This window comes from Doryrhamphus excisus, linkage group LG2 (assembly GCF_037039965.1).
Source record: "Doryrhamphus excisus strain RoL-2023G ecotype Guam linkage group LG2, RoL_Dexc_Guam_v1.1, whole genome shotgun sequence".
NCBI lineage: Eukaryota > Metazoa > Chordata > Actinopteri > Syngnathiformes > Syngnathidae > Doryrhamphus > Doryrhamphus excisus.
This window is the reverse complement of record NC_136358.1, coordinates 179,731-199,860: the sequence shown is the minus strand read 5'-3', so window position 1 is coordinate 199,860 and position 20,130 is coordinate 179,731. Positions and strand designations below refer to the sequence as shown.

General features: G+C 42.6%; 1 protein-coding gene across 1 annotated transcript in view; it reads left to right on the top strand.

The window, feature by feature from the left end:
* The window catches only part of large1 (LARGE xylosyl- and glucuronyltransferase 1), a 61,586-nt gene that overhangs the window by 11,030 nt on the left and 30,426 nt on the right, over positions 1-20,130 (top strand). The window contains exons 2-4 of the mRNA XM_058067290.2: positions 7,472-7,658; positions 16,773-17,071; positions 19,602-19,684. Coding sequence (XP_057923273.2) covers positions 7,553-7,658; positions 16,773-17,071; positions 19,602-19,684 — 488 coding nt within the window. The 5' untranslated portion in view covers positions 7,472-7,552. The remainder of the gene's footprint in view (positions 1-7,471; positions 7,659-16,772; positions 17,072-19,601; positions 19,685-20,130) is intronic.

The following is a 20,130-nucleotide window of genomic DNA, read 5'->3' as shown; positions in this document are numbered from 1 at the left end:
CCTGCAAGTTGGCAATGTGTTTTCAAATGAGACGAAACCCCCCCCAAACAAGCTAAATTTGGCCCAGCTCCAATTGGCCAGGTGACAAAAGGGAGAGAAACTGGGGAAGAAGTTCTAACAGGAGAAGGTACGGAGCCACCTCCCTTAAGATGACACCGCTAACTATTTCTGTATGGACTGTGTGCTCATGGGTCCCGTGGGATGCAGGCTGCGTACAGATGGGGCAACGTCAAGCGTCTCAGTCGGCGGCGGCCAGCACGTGTGACTGATGGTGGTCATTTTGATTAGACCCTCACCCAGGAAGGATGACAACACACGGGCAGTAATTGATTTGTTATTATTTTGGCCACTTGGAGGCAGCAGACACACCTAATTAGCATATTGTTGACACATTGTCTGCAGGTCTAAGCAACATAAGAGAAAAGAGGGACTCAGTGAAGGAACACCTAAATGCATGGAACCCTTTCGAGCAAAGAATCCATGAGCGATAAAACATTTAAAACCTATTGTGCTTTTCCCACGTTTCTGACCTCTAAATGTTGTATTCTCGTGTTAACCGATGCCAAAGTTTCAGATAATCAGGTTTGCCTGAAAGAAGTTTGGATGGCTCAAAACGCTCGGTTTCAAGAGGCGTGGTAAAACAATCCCAGGGCACATATAGACAAACAACCATTCACACTCACATTCATACCTATGGACAATTTGGAGTGGCTAATTAACCTAGCATGTTTTTGGAATGTGGGAGGAAACCGGAGTACCCGGAGAAAAACCACGCATGCACGGGGAGAACATGCAAACTCCATGCATCCAACATGCATTTCAGTTCCTCACCATCCAAATGATAAAATGGACCTGAACAAAGCTGTTGGCATGGGTCAAAGGTTGTAAAAATATGTTTATTATGTTTCCCACTTTATATCAGCAGACTGCTGTTAACACCAGTTGGGTTGAATGACACTTGATTGTCGTCTTTTTTTTTTTTTTTTAATAAATTGGGTTTGGGGAGATGTGAAATCGTATTAAGAGCGGCTCAGTCGTCGACCTCCTCTGCGCAGGAAACTGATTTGCACTCTGCTGCTCAGGATTTGTGTGAATTTTAACCTCCAAATGCCTTTCTCCGCTTCTCCAATGACATCCATAATGTTTGAGCTGCCTTTGTACGGCAGCGCACACGTCCCTCCCTACCATAACAGAATACTAATGAGTATACAAGCTTAATGAAATGAGGACAGTTCCGCCTGCACAATCAATATTTTTTTCCCACTGTCAGTGTGGCAGAAGTCATTTAGCCCACAGTACACGCTGTACTCCATCCTGTAGAGTGTTGATTGTTTTGACCCATGGCCACTCTTGATTATCATGTTGACAAAGGCTCTCCTCTCTTTTAGCATCAAAAGAAAAGAAACGGCTCACGTTGTACTCATGCCTAGATATGCGGCAGCCATAGGCTATGTTTACACGCAGTGGAATAACCCTATCATAACCGGAATATTAGCAATAACCCGGTTGTGCACGGCCACGTAAACACCAATAATCCTTTTGGAAAACCCAAATATTACCCCTTTTCTAACCTGAATATAAAGATGAGGGCTGAGCAGAGATCCACACAGACACCACCTTAGTGTTTTGCTATGAGTTATTTCCTGAGTTCAGGAGTTTTTCGTACCTTATTTATCAACGTGCTGGCACATGTGACTTTCTGGAGTCCATTGTGGGTTATTTTGCAGCCGTGATCAATAAGAAAAGCAGAGATTTGTGGCGGAAGTGCGTTGTGAACACAGTTGGACCCACACTGTGTGTTAACCAGGTTGGTGAACCGAGGCAACCTCAATAAAGGCACATCCTGTCGCTTAATGTAACCCTTCAGAGGCGGTGTCCCTGGTCTATGGAGGCCACGCAATTGGGATCACGTCGGAAATCTGTGTCAACCCTTGTTAAATGGGACGGTCTAGCCTTAGGAGATTTCCTGGGGGCGTCACATGTTCCTATCGTTATGTAACGACGCTAGATTGTCAGAACTTTTAAAGTTTCAAAGAATCGCCGGAGATGTGAGGCTGCAAAAGATGCATGCATTTGATGGCTCATTAAAATCACATCAGCCTTCAAATGTAGCCTGAAGCTACTGGTGACCCCCCCCAGGTCGGTGGCTAGTTATGACATTATAGCATCAAAACAAAGTGACAGGTTCAACATCCTTATATTTTATCATTTGTTGCACAGCAATCTCCTCCTATTTCCTACATAACTAATGACATATAATGGTAATAGCTTTTTTGGACATCCAGGAAATGAACGACAGGGCTGATTTGCAGCTAAAATCTATTCCAGAGTTTTGGTCCGAGACGACTGGGCTATTGGTTGGCACAGAGCTGTGTGCTTGGATGCTTGCATAAACTTTGTTTTATTCATAAAAGCTTCTGAGTGATAGCCTGCCTGTCACAGACTATTTCAGAATTTCATCTGTGGCGCCATAAGCGGCTTCAAAAGCTTCCTCGCTCAAAGTTGTGATACCATGCAACTGGGCTAAAGTGCATTTCCGCTTATTTGATTTGATTAGCTCAAAACCCCGCACTTCCTGCAGTATTAAATGGCAGTTGATGTGCACTAAGCCATCTGTTCTTTTTTCTATGTAAAACAGGGTGTCACCTTCAGCTCTTAGATCCTTCCGTTTCACTGTGACAATACAAAATAGTATTTGGAAGGAAAAACAAAAAACGGTAAGCTTCCTCATCATCTTTCATTTGGCTAATTTGATGGGTTACCTGTACATGTTACTTAGTCTCAAACTTGTTGTCTAAAAGTACTCTCCCCTTTCTGTTCTCTCTGATCAGCTTTCAAAGGTACCTGGAAACAGTCTTCTTAGCGCAGGAAAGGTGCTTGTTGGTGTATTATTATATTTAGTCTTAACACACACGCTCAAGTGCCTGATGATATTATTTCAAGGCATCATAGCACTAAAGCCGTATTTTGCTTAGCTGTCAACCACAGTAATACCCCATAAAGTTAAACTTAAAAAACAACAAGTACAGGGTATGTGAAACAACATCAAATACCTTCTTTAGCCAGCAAGCTGCTTGAGACTGAATCCACAGTGGTTTTTGTACTTGCACCAAATAATGGACACAAGCAACATGGTGCTAAGCATGGGTAAAATCTTTGACACCGTTGATGGCACTAATCAGCCGACGGCAACCAGCACTGCGGATGATCTGTTGTCCATCTTTGCACCATGCAGTGCCCTGTTTATTGAAGGACTCGCTGGTAATCTGTCTGACATGATGGAAGATGCACAGCAGAATGGTGATGGAGACTGCCTGAGACGTGAATGGAAATAAACAACAACCAACAAGAGGGGATGAGCTCGGGCAACTGCTGATGTGTGGACTTTGGATAGTCTGGGAACAACTGGGAAACTGAGATTTTGGTCATTTATTTTTGGTTTTTACATATGTTTGTTCTTGATATGGTGATGACGTGGTGTTGACATAAGTTGGAGTGCCAGCTGTCACCAGACGATTACATCAAGTCTTGCCACTCCCTACAGAAGCTTAGAGTAAAAAGCTGTCACGGCACCCCCAGTTATTGAAAGTTGATCTTTTTCTTCCAAACAAGCCGTCGTCAATGTTCCAAATACAGCATGAGAACTGCTTCTGGCATCATGTTCTGCTAATATTAAACAGGTCAATAGATTTTCACGTGTGGTATCTTGTAGGCTCCACTGTGATTGAGTGGTTAGTGTGCAGGCCAGCTAGGAGCCAGGAGACCTGGACTCCATTCCCCCCTCGGGCATCTCTGTGTGGACAAGTTCTGCATGTTCTCCCCGGGCATGCGTGGGTTTTCTCCGGGCACATCCCCAAAACATGCTAGGTTAATTGGTATGAATGTGAGTGTGGTGTGGATGGTTGTTTGTGATTTAGCTGGCGACCAGCCTCTCCCCCGAAGACAGCTGGGATAGGCTCCAGCACGCCCGCGACCCTCGTGAGGATAAGCGGTAGAAAATGAATGAATGGTATCTTTTAGCGTCATTTATATTCATAATTTGGAGCTGAAAGATATAGATGGAGCATACCAATATATAATCCTGTCCTGGCATTTATCTTTCTCTTTCTCTTTATAAAATACAGTAAAAATGGACATCATTTCAAATGATGATTAATCATGATGTAAGAATTAGATTACATTTTTCACTATATGCGTTACATTAATGCTCAGTTTGGACTCTTAGGAAAAACAATCAGACTGCACTTCCGGAATAACAAACAAAAAACAGACTGTGTACATATATTTATACTGTTATTCTGTATATTTTGTATTTTTCATTCTTTTTTAATAGATGTGTCTGCACCTACTATACCAAAACAAATTCCTAGTATGTGTTTGATCATACATGGCAATAAACCTATTCTGATTCTGATTTTTCAATTCTGATTTTTTTTGATTTTTGGTGAGCTCTCTGCAAATACTACAACACAAAAAGGGACTATAGGGGACTTTTCGGACTATATTGTTCTTGATTTGTCGAGTTGGTGGCCTTTTCAGTCCAACTGTCAAACAGCTTGGGTTGTTGTATCTGCCAGACACGTACTTGGTTTCAATCCAAATATTTGGATGTGACTTTCTGTCCACTTTTTTTTTTAGAACTATGACACAGGCCTCTTTTATGAAATATTAAGATGTATGTCTATTCTTACAACGCAAGGCTTTGAGGTCTTTACTCGTTTGAGCACAGCGTGGGCTGACTACTCTTCAATGCAGGGCCTTGGCTTGATGTCCAAGCTGGATGTAACATTGACACGGCTTTTCATTCCTGACACCATGTGTGTGTATACTGTGTGTGTATATACAATGTACACGTACGCCTGACAACAGGACGACCGAGTGTGAACCACAAAATAAAACGTATGAAGGCAAAATATGAGAATAACAAGTTGCCTGGTCAGCCTTTGGGTTTAACATGTGCCAATCTCATGACGAAACGGAGATGGATAATGTGCCGTGCCGTTACACAAGCGTGCACATGGTTCTATTGGCTAAGCTGTAGCCATTATTGCTCACGCTGGAGTTAATTATGTGTAGTATTTCACCCTTCCCAGTATGATGAGGATAATGCAAGTAGCCTACCGTAGCCGTACGACTCAGCCAGTGAGGAAGTGGAAGTGGAAGTGGAAGCCAGCCCATAAACACAACAACAATCAACACACAACAACTACCTGACTGCTTTCCCACGCAATTCCCTCATCGTTACTTTCCCTCATTCCTTCTATAAATGATTAAAGTTGCCGTGTAAAAGCCCGGTAGATAATTAAAACACGGTTTAGCTTTCAGAGCCCATTATAGCTTGGAATTTAAATGGAGTTAGATTGAACTTGAATGTAATGTTGTGTTGCATGTCATGATTTTAAAGTGGAGAAATGTCCTTTTGGAAGGTTTGTAGCATCTTGGGAGGGCTGGGCTTTCAATTCAGATGAATTAAATGGAGCATGTTGACTTTTCCTTCTTACGTCCGTAGCTGGTGACTTGAGAGGTTTTGCCTCCAGAGATGGTGAATTAAAAATAATGAAAATGGATGAATGAGGACCGAAGACAAAAGTTCTGCATGCATGTTCTTACACGTGCATTTTTCCTGGGCCGCATCAGGTTTAAAAAAAAAAAAAACATTTATTAAAAACAGGAAAAAAAAAAAAACTGTTTCCAGTGCTTTTGCTACCCTCCACTTTTTCAGTGCTTTGGTTCCAGTTTTCCACAAGAAAAGCTCTGATAAAACATTCCACTGTTCTCAAATATCTTCAGTTTTATTTACTACACAAAATAAGATGAAAACACAAATAAACAAATCAAAATAAATAAGTCAATCAGTAACAAATACAATAATAATAAAACAGAAAATAAGAAAAGCTTAAGTTGGTGGAATTTTTTTTTTTTCAGATTCAAATTAACAGTATTAAGTTATTTGAACATTAATGAAACGTAACCATTTTACCCAATTAGCAAGTTAGCATCGTTACATCTGGGAGCAGCGTCGTAGCTTGCAAAATCGCGTCAATTGTGTCTGGTGTGCACACAGCTTTAAGCTGTCATTTTGGGGTACATGACAGTATACAGCGTCTGTAGCAAACTCAAACATTAAACTTTCATTTCAAGGTGGGGGCTTCAAACTCGCGTCTCGCGGACCACATTTGGCCCACGGGTTGCAAGTTTGAGACATATGGTTTGCTCAAAAGTAGAGGCTACAGTTGTATTCCCAAATTAACTAGATAGCACAGACCTCCATATACTTATATATACACAGGGTGACCCCCCCCAAAAAAATGTATACACCCTTAAGCAGCTGCTAATGATGGCAGCCAGACTAACTGTGTTACTTTGACAGTCCTTCAACGTACCACCTAACTTTCTCCCACACTGCATAGATAGACTGCTATAATACAGTATATTTCTCTTTTTTTCTTTCACCTCATACTCGGTCCCAAATGCTAATAGGAGGTGGGAATCCATAAAGGTAGGATTTGGAAGTATTTGCTATGCACACCTGTCCGCAGATATTTTCAGGAATCACTTCTAACAATACTACTACTAACAACAATAATGATTTCAAATAGAGGAATTGCAACTGGCCTCTTCCTTTATCCTTCCATTGCTACTTGCACTTAGTCGGCGCTCTGACATTTTGACTTGAATATGATAATGAACATCTTCATTGTTGCGATGTTGCCATGTTGCCATGTGAAACGCAGCATTCAGCAGAGCTCATATCACACAGGGGTCAAAGATCAAGGAGCTGTTGAAATGATTAATAGTCGGCCTATCAAAGCAACGTTTGTCTTACTTGACTGACTTGTTTAATCTCCTCCAACCTTCTATGACCCCCACTCCAGTTGTCCCTCCACACAGCGGCCAGTCAACTAGAAAGGAACTTTGTCAAGGGCACCCGAAAATGAAAATACTGCTAGTGTTTGCTCTATTATTGCGGTTCACTGGGTGACGTTATTGTTTGTATCAGCTGAGCTATTACGGCTTGAGTCTTTCTAAAGGCGGCTTCTACTTGAGGATTTCAAGTTATCCGAGGTCAACTGGTTAATTGGGAGAATGTGTTTGTAGCAGAAAGTGGATTAGCATCGCACAGACTCTGAATGGACACACTTGGAAGTCGGCATTGGTATGAAACTACGAAAATTCCTGAAACCTTCAAAATATCTTGCAGCGTACTTAATTGCAATTGGGCATTTATCATTTTATGGTCTCCGGGGATAATTGCTCATCATAATCGCAAAGCAGCATGAAACAACAACAACAGTATGATAGCTACTGTCTACTTAGCATTGCCACCTGCACACAGTCAATACCTGTTCAGTGTATAGGAAGCTCCCAAATGTAAACACGACCGTCTTAACCTTCATATGACCACAGACATGTTTTATCAAAGTTCCGTTATGTACTCTAACCCAGTTGGTCTTTCTCTCACCTCTTTCAGTGCCATGAATGGACCCGGGCAACAGTTGCTACCCACATAGAGGTCACTTTACCTCTCTTTCCGTTTGATTCCGTCCAGAGGATGCTGGGTATGTGTCGCGGGCGCAGGAAGTTCCTGGCGGCCTCCCTCGCCCTGCTCTTCATCCCAGCTCTCACCTGGCTTTACCTGTCAGTCGGCAGCTTTCAAGGTAACCGCCAAATAATGTGCTGGGTGTCCAGTCAAATAGCTTTTATGGATTTCAATTTCATATTTTCCCATTTTTACTCAACTGTACACCCTAAACCAGAGGCTCTATGGGTCTTGTGGTATTAGTAGTGTATGTATTTGTATGTAAATTGTTACCCGAGTCACCAGTTTGGTGATTGGTTTCCTCACTTGAGGCGTTTTCTAAATGTTTGCATGCACCCCTTATGATGTCAGGCCACCTAGAGTCTGTACTCCAACAACCAAAGAAAAGTGCTGATGTCAATTGGGAAGAAAGACTTCCATGTGAAGCATTGTTCTCTGGATTCCTCAACCCACACGACTCCATTCTCATTATTGCAGTTATTTCTTTGAAGAATGAAGGAATTTCGGATGAGGAGGGATGTCAGGATTTGTAGTAATGCATGTTGATGATCCGCACTTCTCTCCGTTTGTTCCTTGATGGTGTCAGATGAGTTAGATTTACAAGAGAACAAGGATGTCAAAGCATTGTATTCATTTAGAAAAACAGCCAAACCCGTTTTTTAGTTGGCCCTATTTTAGTCCACATTCCTTCGCCCTTCTACCATGGGCGCTACATCCGGACTGCTGACACTATGAAAAAAATGTGATTGTTCATTGCCTTTTCATACGTTCTATGTCTCCATGACCATTAAAAATGCAGTATCTGTTTACTCTCCAGCCTTTTATGGGCTTGGAGCTTGGTCTTGCCTGAAATCAGTTCCCAGAGGCTGGCCTGATGAAATAGTGAGTCCGCCTTGCAGAAGGAAAGGCTGTAGTAGACCGGTCCCTCATTGGGAGGCAGGACTCTTGGTAAGTCCAACTCACAGATCAATATAGATTTTTATTTGTGTATAGCCTGGTGAAATCCAAATAATCCAACTGCAGAGACTCAACCCACTTCATACTGCAAAAAGGTAGTGGCTTTCATTCCTGGCCTGTGGCAGTACTCTTAAGTACTGCAGTACTGTCGGCCAACTCATCAAGTCCACTGTGTTATTCTTACTACTAAAAATGTCCTGCTTATGTGTTTAAATGTGCGTTAAACCAAAATGGCAGCATAATTGTTAGGTTACTCAGCATTAAAACATGCTCACGATTACTTCCTGTTCAGTGCAAAATAAGCAGTACAAAAGTTTTATTGTCATTGTACTCAAAACATACAATGAAATGACTGCAGCAGCTCTGTCGGCATTCAATAATTGTCAGGTTACACAGCATTAAAACATGCTCACAGTGACTTCCTGTACAGTGCAAAATAAGCAGTACGAAAGCTTTATTGTCATTGTAGTGAAAACATACAATGAAATGACTGCAGCAGCTCTGCTGGCGTTCAATAATTGTCAGGTTACACAGCATTAAAACATGCTCACAGTGACTTCCTGTACAGTGTAAACTAAGCAGTACGAAAGCTTTATTGTCATTGTAGTGAAAACATACAATGAAATGACTGCAGCAGCTCCGTAAGATAAGAGTATAAAATAACGTGTGGACACATTGCCCATGTCTCCTGCAAAAGTCAGAAGTAAATGTGCAAGCAATGCGCTAGTTTTGATTACTTCGACAACCGCTTATGTCGATGTCACTCAGACCGAGATAAATCGACATAAACCATACAGGATGACGAAAAAGAACATTGAATGAACAGAATACACAGAGTTAATCCACAATTTGTGGAAACATATTTCCAGTTGACCAATCCTCCACTTTTTCATATATATATTTTGTACTTGGCGTATTAATGACTCACTGAAGCCTGTCCAAAAGTTGATTACATCCTGTAGACGACGTAGGCCACAGGTTCTTGAAGCCATTTTTAATGACTGCAACTGGCAGGATAGAAATACTGCAGGAGTGCAATATTAATTATGATTGAATTGACAGGACCCGGTTCACTCAAGGGTATGTGAATATGTTCCAATAATTCAGTCTTCACTAAGGTCTGCAAAGTAATTATTAGATTTAGTTAAAACGTCTGCTTGCGAGGAAAGATGGAGTCCATCAATTAGGAACATTGTACACCTTCCGTATGCACTTTTCCTGTCTTGTCCATTATTTTCCTTCCCGTCTCTTCATCTCTTCATCTCTGCTGTGTTTATTCGCCTTGGAGTTGGAGGGATTGCGTGTCCCTGGGGTTTTCATGTGCTTTGTCTGGATGAGCTCCCAGATAAAAGGTTGCTACCGATATAGAAAAGACATTGAAAGGCTAAAAGTATTTGCACCATCTGGTGTTTCGGCCTTGGATTTTTATGTATTTATTTATTTTTTTCTTATACCAGAGTACAGAAGACCCTCGAAAGTTGATGTGCCCCCCTGAGGTCATACACTTCATAATTCCAGCATTAATATAAGAAAAAACACACTTCCAAAGTCCGGAGTTGTAACTTTTCTTTGGTTGTTCTTCAGATGATGAAGTTTGATATTGCATTACCTTTTAAGATGTTCAAATGGACTCTACAGCTAATACGAGTTTATGATAGGGACTGTTTAACCTGTGAACTGATTATTGATATTTCCATAAAATCCCAACAAATTCAGTGTTGGCTCAGATTGTATTTGACCCTCAAGGGTCCACTGTGGTTTTATGGGTATAGCTAAAATACTGTATAGCGCCCAGGTTTGTTCATTGTCAACAACTGCTTTTTCTACCCAGCCTAAAATGGTCTACTGTGATTGACTGCCAAGGCAGGGGCAGTCCATCCCCTGTAAGGAAGGAATTGGAGGCAGTGTGCAGCGTGGACCAAATGCCTCAGCATAGAAAATTAAGATGATCATTAAATATTGACAAAGGAAAATATCCTTCCTTCGATATGTCGCAGTTTTTTTTCCAGTAATTATCTCACTTTTGGGGTAGACTATGGACGATTATTAGTCGAAACATATTGAATTATAAATGATATGTAGCATTGTGGTCACTGGGTGGCAGTAATATTACATTACATTACCTTACCTTAACACTGCTTGAAGTCATCAAGTCAGCCATGAGAGTGAAGAAGCTATCCTCCCATTCCGTGTCGATGTGGTAGATTTCCGGCTTCTTAAGTTTTAAAAGAAATAAATTGGAGGCTGTCTGGTGACCTTGCTAGCTGCAGCATAAGCGTTGGGCAATGTGTATGTGCTGGGTGGGTGTAAACGTGACTCTCAGGGTGGTGTTTCGTAGCTACGGTTAAAAACTGTGTTTAGAAAGTCAGAAACAGGTATTCGGTGCGCTAACCACCAAAGTATTCCATATATTAACATTTAAGTGAATGACATGTATTTATCCCGGGTCTCCATCCAATTAATGTCCGCATTAGCCCAGCCTTTAAAGCCTGTTGATGATAGCGGACGGTTGGCAGTCCGAGCAGTCCAAACAGAAGCTGTACTAATTCTACACTACATCAAACTGATGTGTCACAGAGATCACTGCGTAAGACTTCCAAATGTGATATTAGCTCCCACTTTGCTTGCCCACATCACTACTTCCTGGAGGTGCACTCTAAGCATCATGGGAAATGTAGCTTTGCTTTCTTATCTTGTCCTGGAGACGGAGTATGTTTCCATGCACTAAATTGGTGGGATTACTGAAAAAGTGACTTTTCCATTTTTCATACCTCAGTGTGATGTCCCGGTTCGCCAGTGCCAAACACCGTGTCTCCCAAAACGGTAGATAGCGTTTATGCTCCTTTCGGCACCGGTAAACGTTTAGCTTTTTCCGGTTGACCGGTTCCGTCACGTATAAACAAAACATCTTGGCTCACTGTTGCCCAGGTCCATTTATTGGAAGTGACTTTTGCCTTTTTTTGTGTATAGTTTCCTGTTGTTTGGGCCTCTTTTTTTTTTTTTTTTTTAAGCCACTTGCAAATTCCCATGTTCCCTGTTTGGGGCTTGTTGTCAGAGAGCTAGTCGCTGGTTTAGCTCGTGAGATGTGTCAACACTGTCGCAAAGCAGTAACAGCAAGTGCAGACATGAATGGATTAACAGCCCGGTACATGTTGTACATCCTGTACATCCTGTACCCTTTAATATTGTTACATAGAAAATCCTAGCTCTTGTGCATATGGTGGTAGACCATTGCGGACGACAACAAGGACTAATGTTAAGGTGTTGCATCAACCGTCTCGGCTGAAACAAGTTATTACGGCTGTAATGGTTATGGCGAAAGAAACGTACATTGGCCTGAACGTTTATCAGTTTCTACACAATCATTACCCACCCAACCGCAATTAATTCTGGGTTATATCCTGCCGTGGAGACCGACTCGTGTGCAAAACGCCGTTTCCACACTGGTGAGACCCAGTTTTCAATCTCCGACAGTATTATTAATCCAATCTTTAGGAAGCCAAGCATGATTGATTTAAGGTCTTTACATGCACGTCCATCTTTTCCACTTTAATCAATTGTTTATTCTCCGTCAGAGTAATGCATCCCATCCCTCGATAGCTGTTGTAGTAATTGGATAATTCATGTTTTCACTTCATACGTCAGTCATCCTGTTATGTGATCATCAACTGTCCATGGAAATGTCCATATTTGTAGACCTGATTGGCGGAATCTGATACCTGGGCGTAAGACGTCACTTGGCAATGGAATATTCTCATCATGTTCATCATGTTGAGATTTCAAATAGCTGTGTGGGTCCGCTATGTGGAAGGACTGAGTGGACCTCACAAATAATCTCTGGCCACGTATTGTCTCAGAACACATTCATCAGGCGGCTACACTGATTTCTAATTATGTTCAATTAGCAATAGTTAATATAATCTTCCCCCAGGGATATTTGCCAATCGAGGCTACAAAATCAGAGGTTAGTTCAAGCTAATGAAAGGCCTGGAATTCTTAGCTTATTGATTAGTTCATTATGTTTTCTTATTAATAGGAGCACAAATGATTCGATAGGAGGCTTTTGGGCCCCATCCCTAATTAATATGCAGTGTTTTTCAAACTACCAAATACAGAATAACTGAATTGTTTGTGGATGTTCCTAGACCTCCGCAGGGTGGTTTTAATCCCATGACAAATGTTGACCATTAGAAAACCTGAATACGGGAAGTGATAGTTGATACAAATAATGCTTAGGCACTCATTTCTGAATAATTCATGTAATTTACAGGAGGGGGAAAAAATGCATAATTATCTTCCTTTGAGATTCCAAACATGTTTACTTGTGGCAAAATAATGAAAGTGGTAAATTTATTTATTTTGTAAACGTGGTTTCACGCCTTTCATGTTTAATTCACATCACTACAAGCAGGAGAACACGTTTACTAAGCTTGTCATTGTTTGAAAGAAAACGATTTATTCTGTAAATGACATGTATTCATGTTATTCTAACATTATTCTGCCCTCAGGTTATCATCCTATTTTTAGGAATTGCCTTTGCTTGGAATGTAGTAATGTTTTGTCTATTGGTTGATGAATTGTGTAACTTCTTGGATAAATCTTCTTCTTTCTCTTTCGGCAACAATTCAAATTTCCTCCATTCAACCCTGTCTTCTGCGTCTGTCGCTCTCACACCAACTAGCCTCATGTCCTCCTTCACTTCATCCATAAACCTCCTCCTTGGTCTTCCTGTACGCCTCCTACCTGGCAGCATCCTTCTACCAATATCTTGACTATCTCTCCTCTGGACATGTCCCAACCATCTCAGTCTGGCCTAAAGGACTTCATCTCCAAGGCCTCTAACATGTAATGTCCCTCTGATGTACTCCTTCCTGATCCTATCCATCCTGGTCACTCCCAATGAGAACCTCAGCATCCTGATCGCTGCTGCCTCCAGTTCTGCTTCCTGTCTTTTCCTCAGTGGCACTGAACTTCTTGGATAAATATTGGATTTTTTTTCCCAATGTATAGAGATCTCAATATGGCGCCTGAACTAAAATCTATAAAAACTACTCCATTATAGCAACGTTTTTCCTAGACAACCAAATGAAAAACACGTTAAAAAGCCTTTTAAGATCAACCTTTTGATTATTATTGTTTTTTTTTGTTTGTTGAATCATATTGAGATTCTAGAGAGATTCCTGCCAAAGATCATCTATTCAAGCATCATGCTCAGAAGTGTAAATAAGTGCTCGTTTGTATTTAGAATGACCAAGGTCGTTATGCACCATAATTGGCTATAAGAACTAAGAAAATTGCATCCTTAATAATCAAGTAAATTATGATTAAGGCTCCTATTGTTCATATGTTATTCACATTGATTGTGTATTTCGAGCAGTGATGGACGTATTGTGTCACTGATTGAAATTTTTCAAACACATCAGTTTAATACATCATGCTATGTCATCGTTGCGTGCAGCCAATTAGGCGTAAACACAGCATGCCAACTTTCCCGATTTTCCTGGGAAGCGCAAATCTCAACATTAGAGGTGTCTTTGAAATCTCTTTAACTTCGTCTCACCAATGACTCACCATGTTTTTCTGCGGGGTACACCATTAGAATGGAGTTTCCATAACACGGTAATGTCAATAACACAATTCCTACACATTCATTCATTCATTTTCTACCGCTTATCCTCACGAGGGTCACGGGGGTGCTGGAGCCTATCCCAGCTGTCTTCATACCTATGGACAATTTGGAGTGGCCAATTAACCTAGCATGTTTTTGGAACGTGGGAGGAAACCGGAGTACCCGGAGAAAACCCACGCATGCACGGGGAGAACATGCAAACTCCACACAGAGATGGCCAAGCAGGGAATCGAACCCAGGTCTCCTTTCTGTGAGGCCTGCACACCAACCACTGGAACGCCATGCAGCCTACTTCTGTTGCTTCCCAATCAAATCTCATCTTGTTCCTGCCCTAGTTCCTCTACAATGTAATCCCCATCTTTGAAGGTGTACCACACTGTAACTTGAGTGGTACAGAACATGACAGTTTCAGGTCTCAGTAACTTGATTTAGAGCTGCATCATCTTTGGGAGGATGTACATCTCCTTGCTGTACTTGCAAGAAGCTCTACCATGCATGAGCGTGAGGGGGAGAGGTTGCTAGTGAAGTGCTCGTGGTATTCCCCGAGGAGCATATTCCCTGCTCAAACATGACCTTGACTCCCAGCGGTGTTTCCCATCCAGTCATTTCTTTGTGGCGGCTCGCCATGAATACATTTGGATCGCCACATGTCGATGTGGCACTACCTGTTAAGAATGCTCCATGTTTATGCATATTTAGGCTCATACTCATGTTTTTAAACATGATCTTGCATATTCTTGCCTGTTGAGAGGATTTAGTTTCTGTCTCATCAAATCAACAATGATAATGATGATAATAATAATAATATAGAAGCACACCAAGCAATGCTATTGGAATAGTATCCGTTTCTGCAGAAAAAGAAGTGAAAATGTGTTTTGATGCATCCCTAATGGACCACAACCTGATGAGTCAGTCAACACAAGCAGGTTGTCGACATAAGCGAGTCTGACCTAAACGGCTTCCATTGTAATTATTTGTGCTCAAGACACTGCAGTTGACTGGGAACCAGTCCAGGGTGTACCCCGCCTCTCGCCCGAAGTCAGCTGGGATAGGTTCCAGCATACCCACGACCCCAATAAGGATAAGCGGCACAAAACATGGATGGACGGATGCTCAAGTGGCAATATCATTTCACTTTTTTTTTTTATTGGCTCATAATCTTCATCATAATCTTACTTTTCAGAAGCATTACTTACTGGAGCCACATGGCTATTTCATCTCTTCACATCAAAACATACTTTTATCAGCGGGGAAATGAATAAAGGGCATAAGGTGCAATTTTGCAACAATTGAGCCGGTTTAATATCAAGTGAACATGTGGTCAAAGTAATTACAGACCCATCACTATCCTAAAAATTGCTGCGGAAATTGTATTTCATGAATTATTCCTCAAGAAACTCTAAAAGCCCAAAATCTTTTATCTGGAATATGTGCTGGCTAAATTAGACGGGGAAAGTGAGAATAAAATAGCATCTTTTCAATCAGTTCATCACTCGGGAACCAAAGCATTCCAGCCTAGACAAAGCCAGGGTCTGACCGAGCGGCTCGCTTTCTCTTACGCTAAACCGCAAGAGGGAGGACGGCGACGCACTTGCTATTCTCCATCCAATTGTTTGTGGACAATGGGCCTTCTTCCCATTGCTATTAGGACATTTCATTACGGTCAACACAGGTAGAATTGATAACATGGCAGTAATTATGGTCTGTTTCTTTAGGATAGACCAGTACATGACTGCTGGGCGCACTGGCTCAAGTCAATGGTGATTACGCACCAATAGCTTGTGAGCCATAACCAAACAACCATTATTTGTTTCTCTTATATCCATATGGCTTATCCTCACGAGGGCTGTGGGCATGCTGGAGCCTATCCCAGGACTGGTGGCCAGCCAATCCCAGGGCACATATAGACAAACAACCATTCACACTCACATTCATACCAATGGACAATTTGGAGGGGCCAATTAACCTAGCATGTTTTTGGGGATGTGGGGAGGAAGAAAACCGGGGTACCCGGAGAAAAGCCATGCAAACCCCCAGCCCAGCCCAGGAAGTAAGCTCTCGTGGTTGTATGGCTATACCTGCTGGCTACTCCTATACCCACAGGAGACTTGACGCTATTCATCTAAAGCTGCATTTGAAAAGCTTCTACATTCAGAAAGCTGTCACCTTTTTAAATTGAGTTTATTAGCATATTCCCCGGTGGTGTGTTCAGGGCAGTTGTTATTTAACAGCCTCGCCACGGCACTCCCCAGGAAAGCAGCTGTTTTGGTCATTGAAATGACAGATGGTTTCATACGATAAAGCCATATTTTCCAGCACAGATCAATACATGTAATGCAAGCTTTAAGTTCTTTGCCGTTCTATCATTTGTGAAGCTCTTCAGAGATTTTTCCCCTTGAGAGATACCAGAGGGGCCTTTTTCATTGTTTTCATTTTGTAAACAGGATAAAACTATATGTGGTCGCCCCTCGCAATTTGGCAATCGGATTGTCGCTCCCTCACTTTGTGTTCAAGGTAACAAAGCCAATTAGTGTAATGTCTCATTAAGAAGGAATTAACTGTATTTATGGAATCTTCTTCTGGGGGAAAAGTGGGAGCGATTATGTCATCTAAGTGAAGTTCTTCCTGTTTGTCACGACCCCACAGTGAAGCCCCTCCCCCTGTCACCATTGGAAACCCAGTCATCCACACCCGTGGGAGGGGACGGTGAGCGCCAAGCGTTGGAGTCTCGGGTGCGGGCGGTGGAAGAAGAGAACCGGGCGCTGCGCCGGGAGCTTAGCCGGCCACCCAGGAGCCCATCGGCACGCCTTCCGTACGGTGGTCACCATGGCAACCAGAGCAGAGCCCATTCAGAGGAGGGCACCGGTGACAACGAGGGCCAGAAAGCTGCTTCAGCGGGAAACGCTTCAGACTGTGTCCAACAGCCGGTCGTGGATAAGTGTGAGGTGGGGGGCATTTCAACTTGTCTTGTGATCATCCTTATTCTGACGTTAGATGTTGTCGACTCTGTCGCAGTACGATGGTGTTGGGAAAGGGATCGTGGGGCTGGTCTAATGTGAAAAGTCAGACACGACCATGCCGGGATCGGTCGGCTCAGTTGGAGCTGACTGAACGACCACGATGTGTTGTTGGATCACTTCAAAGAGTCTTGGAGTCAAACTCGGCTGTTTTGATACATAAAGCACACAAACCAACATTAGCCATTGCTCAGCGTTTATTGGTGACTTTCGCCAGAGACAAGAAAGAGAATGGGATTTTTAACCTATGGCCGTCGAGCATGGATTGCCTAATTTGCATAGAATTTGCATAATCAAAAATGTTGTACAGTTTTTTCATTCATATGTCGCTCTGGAGTGTAAGCCAACCTATGGAAAAAAAGTGCCACTTATAGTCTGGAAAATACGATATCTAATGGCAATTTGTGGCTTGGCCTTTGGGCGGGGCAGACCTGTCAACAGCACCCGTCGCTGCTGCTCATTGTAAACACAAGATGCAGAATATCATTCAACATATTAGAAAACTGCCCAACAACAAACTAAATTTGTCGCTAGTTTGGGAAAATATGTTGTCATGGTGGAGTTGGCATGTTCTCCCCGTGCATACGTGGCTTTTCTCCGGGTACTCCGGTTTCCTCCCACATTCCAAAAACATGCTAGGTTAATTGGCCACTCCAAATTGTCCATAGGTATGAATGTGAGTGTGAATGGTTGTTTGTCTATATGTGCCCTGGGATTGGCTGGCCACCAGTCCAGGGTGGACCCCGCCTCTCGCCCCAAGACAGCTGGGATAGGCTCCAGCACCCCGGAATGAATGTTGCCATGGCACAACCCTACAAAATCGTCCAGTTGGCACCAGGAGTGGCATGAGGTGCCACTACGCCATAAAAGTAGTCGCTGTACTTGCTTAATATGCAGGTCACGTGGTTTTGGCTGGGTTGTTTTTATAGGACTTTACAGTCGAAAGAGGTGGGTTTCTCTCTTCAGAAGCAACAGAAAAGGGAAAGATGCGTGTTCACGTTTCACATAAGGATTGGGGATGATGAGCAGAACAAAAAGAAGCAGTTTTCCTTTTCACGCTGTGTGATTAGACAGTTTTTATGTTGCTGTTGTGGTTTAAGCAGGCACTTGTGTTGACATAATTGGGACTAAATGAAACGGGTTCCACTGTAATTGTTTTCACCTCGGTTTGCAGTACATTTCTGAGGCGCTGGATGTGTTGCTGGTGTGTCATGGCTGGCTGAGGAACATCGACACGTACACAGCACTGCCGACTGAGATTGCTACTCATCTGTTACATTTGGGGTGCACACTTGCACCGATGTATTGTACCTGTTATGATAGGCTGCAAAAGAATGAATCCAAAATGCAGACGTGTCATGGCTGAGCAGAAGGCAGTGTAAAAGCACATACATGATATCACAAAATGATACACTGTTCAAGGCTTCTTTTGCCTTCGCCTGGAATAACTGCAGGTTATGAGCTGCTTTCCCTCCAACACATTTCCAAGCAATCGCACACCTTGTACTATCTCAGCCGTGGGTGTGTGTAGCGCTGCAAAGGGTATGCTGTTGGATGCTTTCTTATGACCACCTCCTACTTGCGTTCTTTTTGGCAAAGCACTCTTCAAAAGCAAGCAGAATACAGAGAAGATGCAACACCCGCCGAGTTGGAAGTAAGAAAATCTTAACAAAACCGTGTGCAGACTCGAGCTACCCGTGCTTGCACATGACCTCTGCTCACTTGGAAGGTCAGCCGGGCTGCCCCAACCCCTGCAGGGAGATTACAGTGGAAGCTCTGAGGGCGGAAAAGAAAAGTTTTGACATGTCAAGATGGCATTTGAAGCTAAAATATGAGTTGTGTTCTGTCTATATTTACAATACAAGCACAACCACTGAGGTAGCTTCCATGCTACAAAAAGGACTCTGTGCCATCGTCACATGTGAAAGACAGTAGAATTACAACCATCCATTTTCTATGCCACTTACCCTCACGAGGGTCCCCAGCCAATCTGTGGGCAATTTAGAGGACCCAATTAACTTCACAGGCATACTTGTGGAATGTGGCAGGAAACCCGAGGACCCGGGGAAAATCCACACAGAGATGCCCAAATGGGGGTTCAAACACAGATCTTCCTATCTCCTGACTGTGGCCAACATGCTAACCACTGGGCCAACATGCTAACCACTAGGCCACCGAGTTTCCCAGGAATCGTGTTCACTAAACTGGAACTCTTTCATTCATTCAACACCACTTCCACACTGACCTGATCACTAATGAGTGACAATCCAAAATAAATATGACATCCATGCCCATGATGAGGGTATGTAAACTACGGTTTGTGTCCAATCTAGAGCACAGGGCTGGAGAGTCAAATCGCTATGGCTTCTTAGACGATGCATTCATTTTCCAGGATCATTCCAGTCTCACCTCCTGCTTTTGAGATGTTTAATGTCTTCTATTTACCTTCTTTCCACAGACCATCCATGTTGCCATCGTATGTGCAGGCTACAACGCCAGTCGAGATGTGGTGACACTGGTTAAATCGGTCCTTTTCCACAGGTAAAGTTATGGGGTAATAAGTTATGAACAGAAAAGCATGCATTCATATGCTACAATGAAGACCAAATGACCTTATGTAGTTCCTAAAGAAAACATAGCATAAAGGACAGTTTTCTAGTGTTGTATCAGTGGGAGACATTAATACTCCATGTACTGTAGCTTCTGCATGCGTATGCACTACATACAGTACTACATACAGTACCACATACAGTACCACCGTGCTCTGATATAATGGACGATGTAGTATCTTCTTGGTCTTTGGTTCATTGAGTTTCTATTTGGTTAGTGACTGACCATGTCAGTCAGTTATGGTTCACCACTCCAGATTTGCTTCAGTGTGAAAGTGCCACTCAGGTGTGGTTAAACCACGGCGAGGTTGACCAGGCAGGGTGAAGGGGCCTCTTGGCAAACGATTTGAGTAATTGGGCCAAGCCCTTTTCATAATT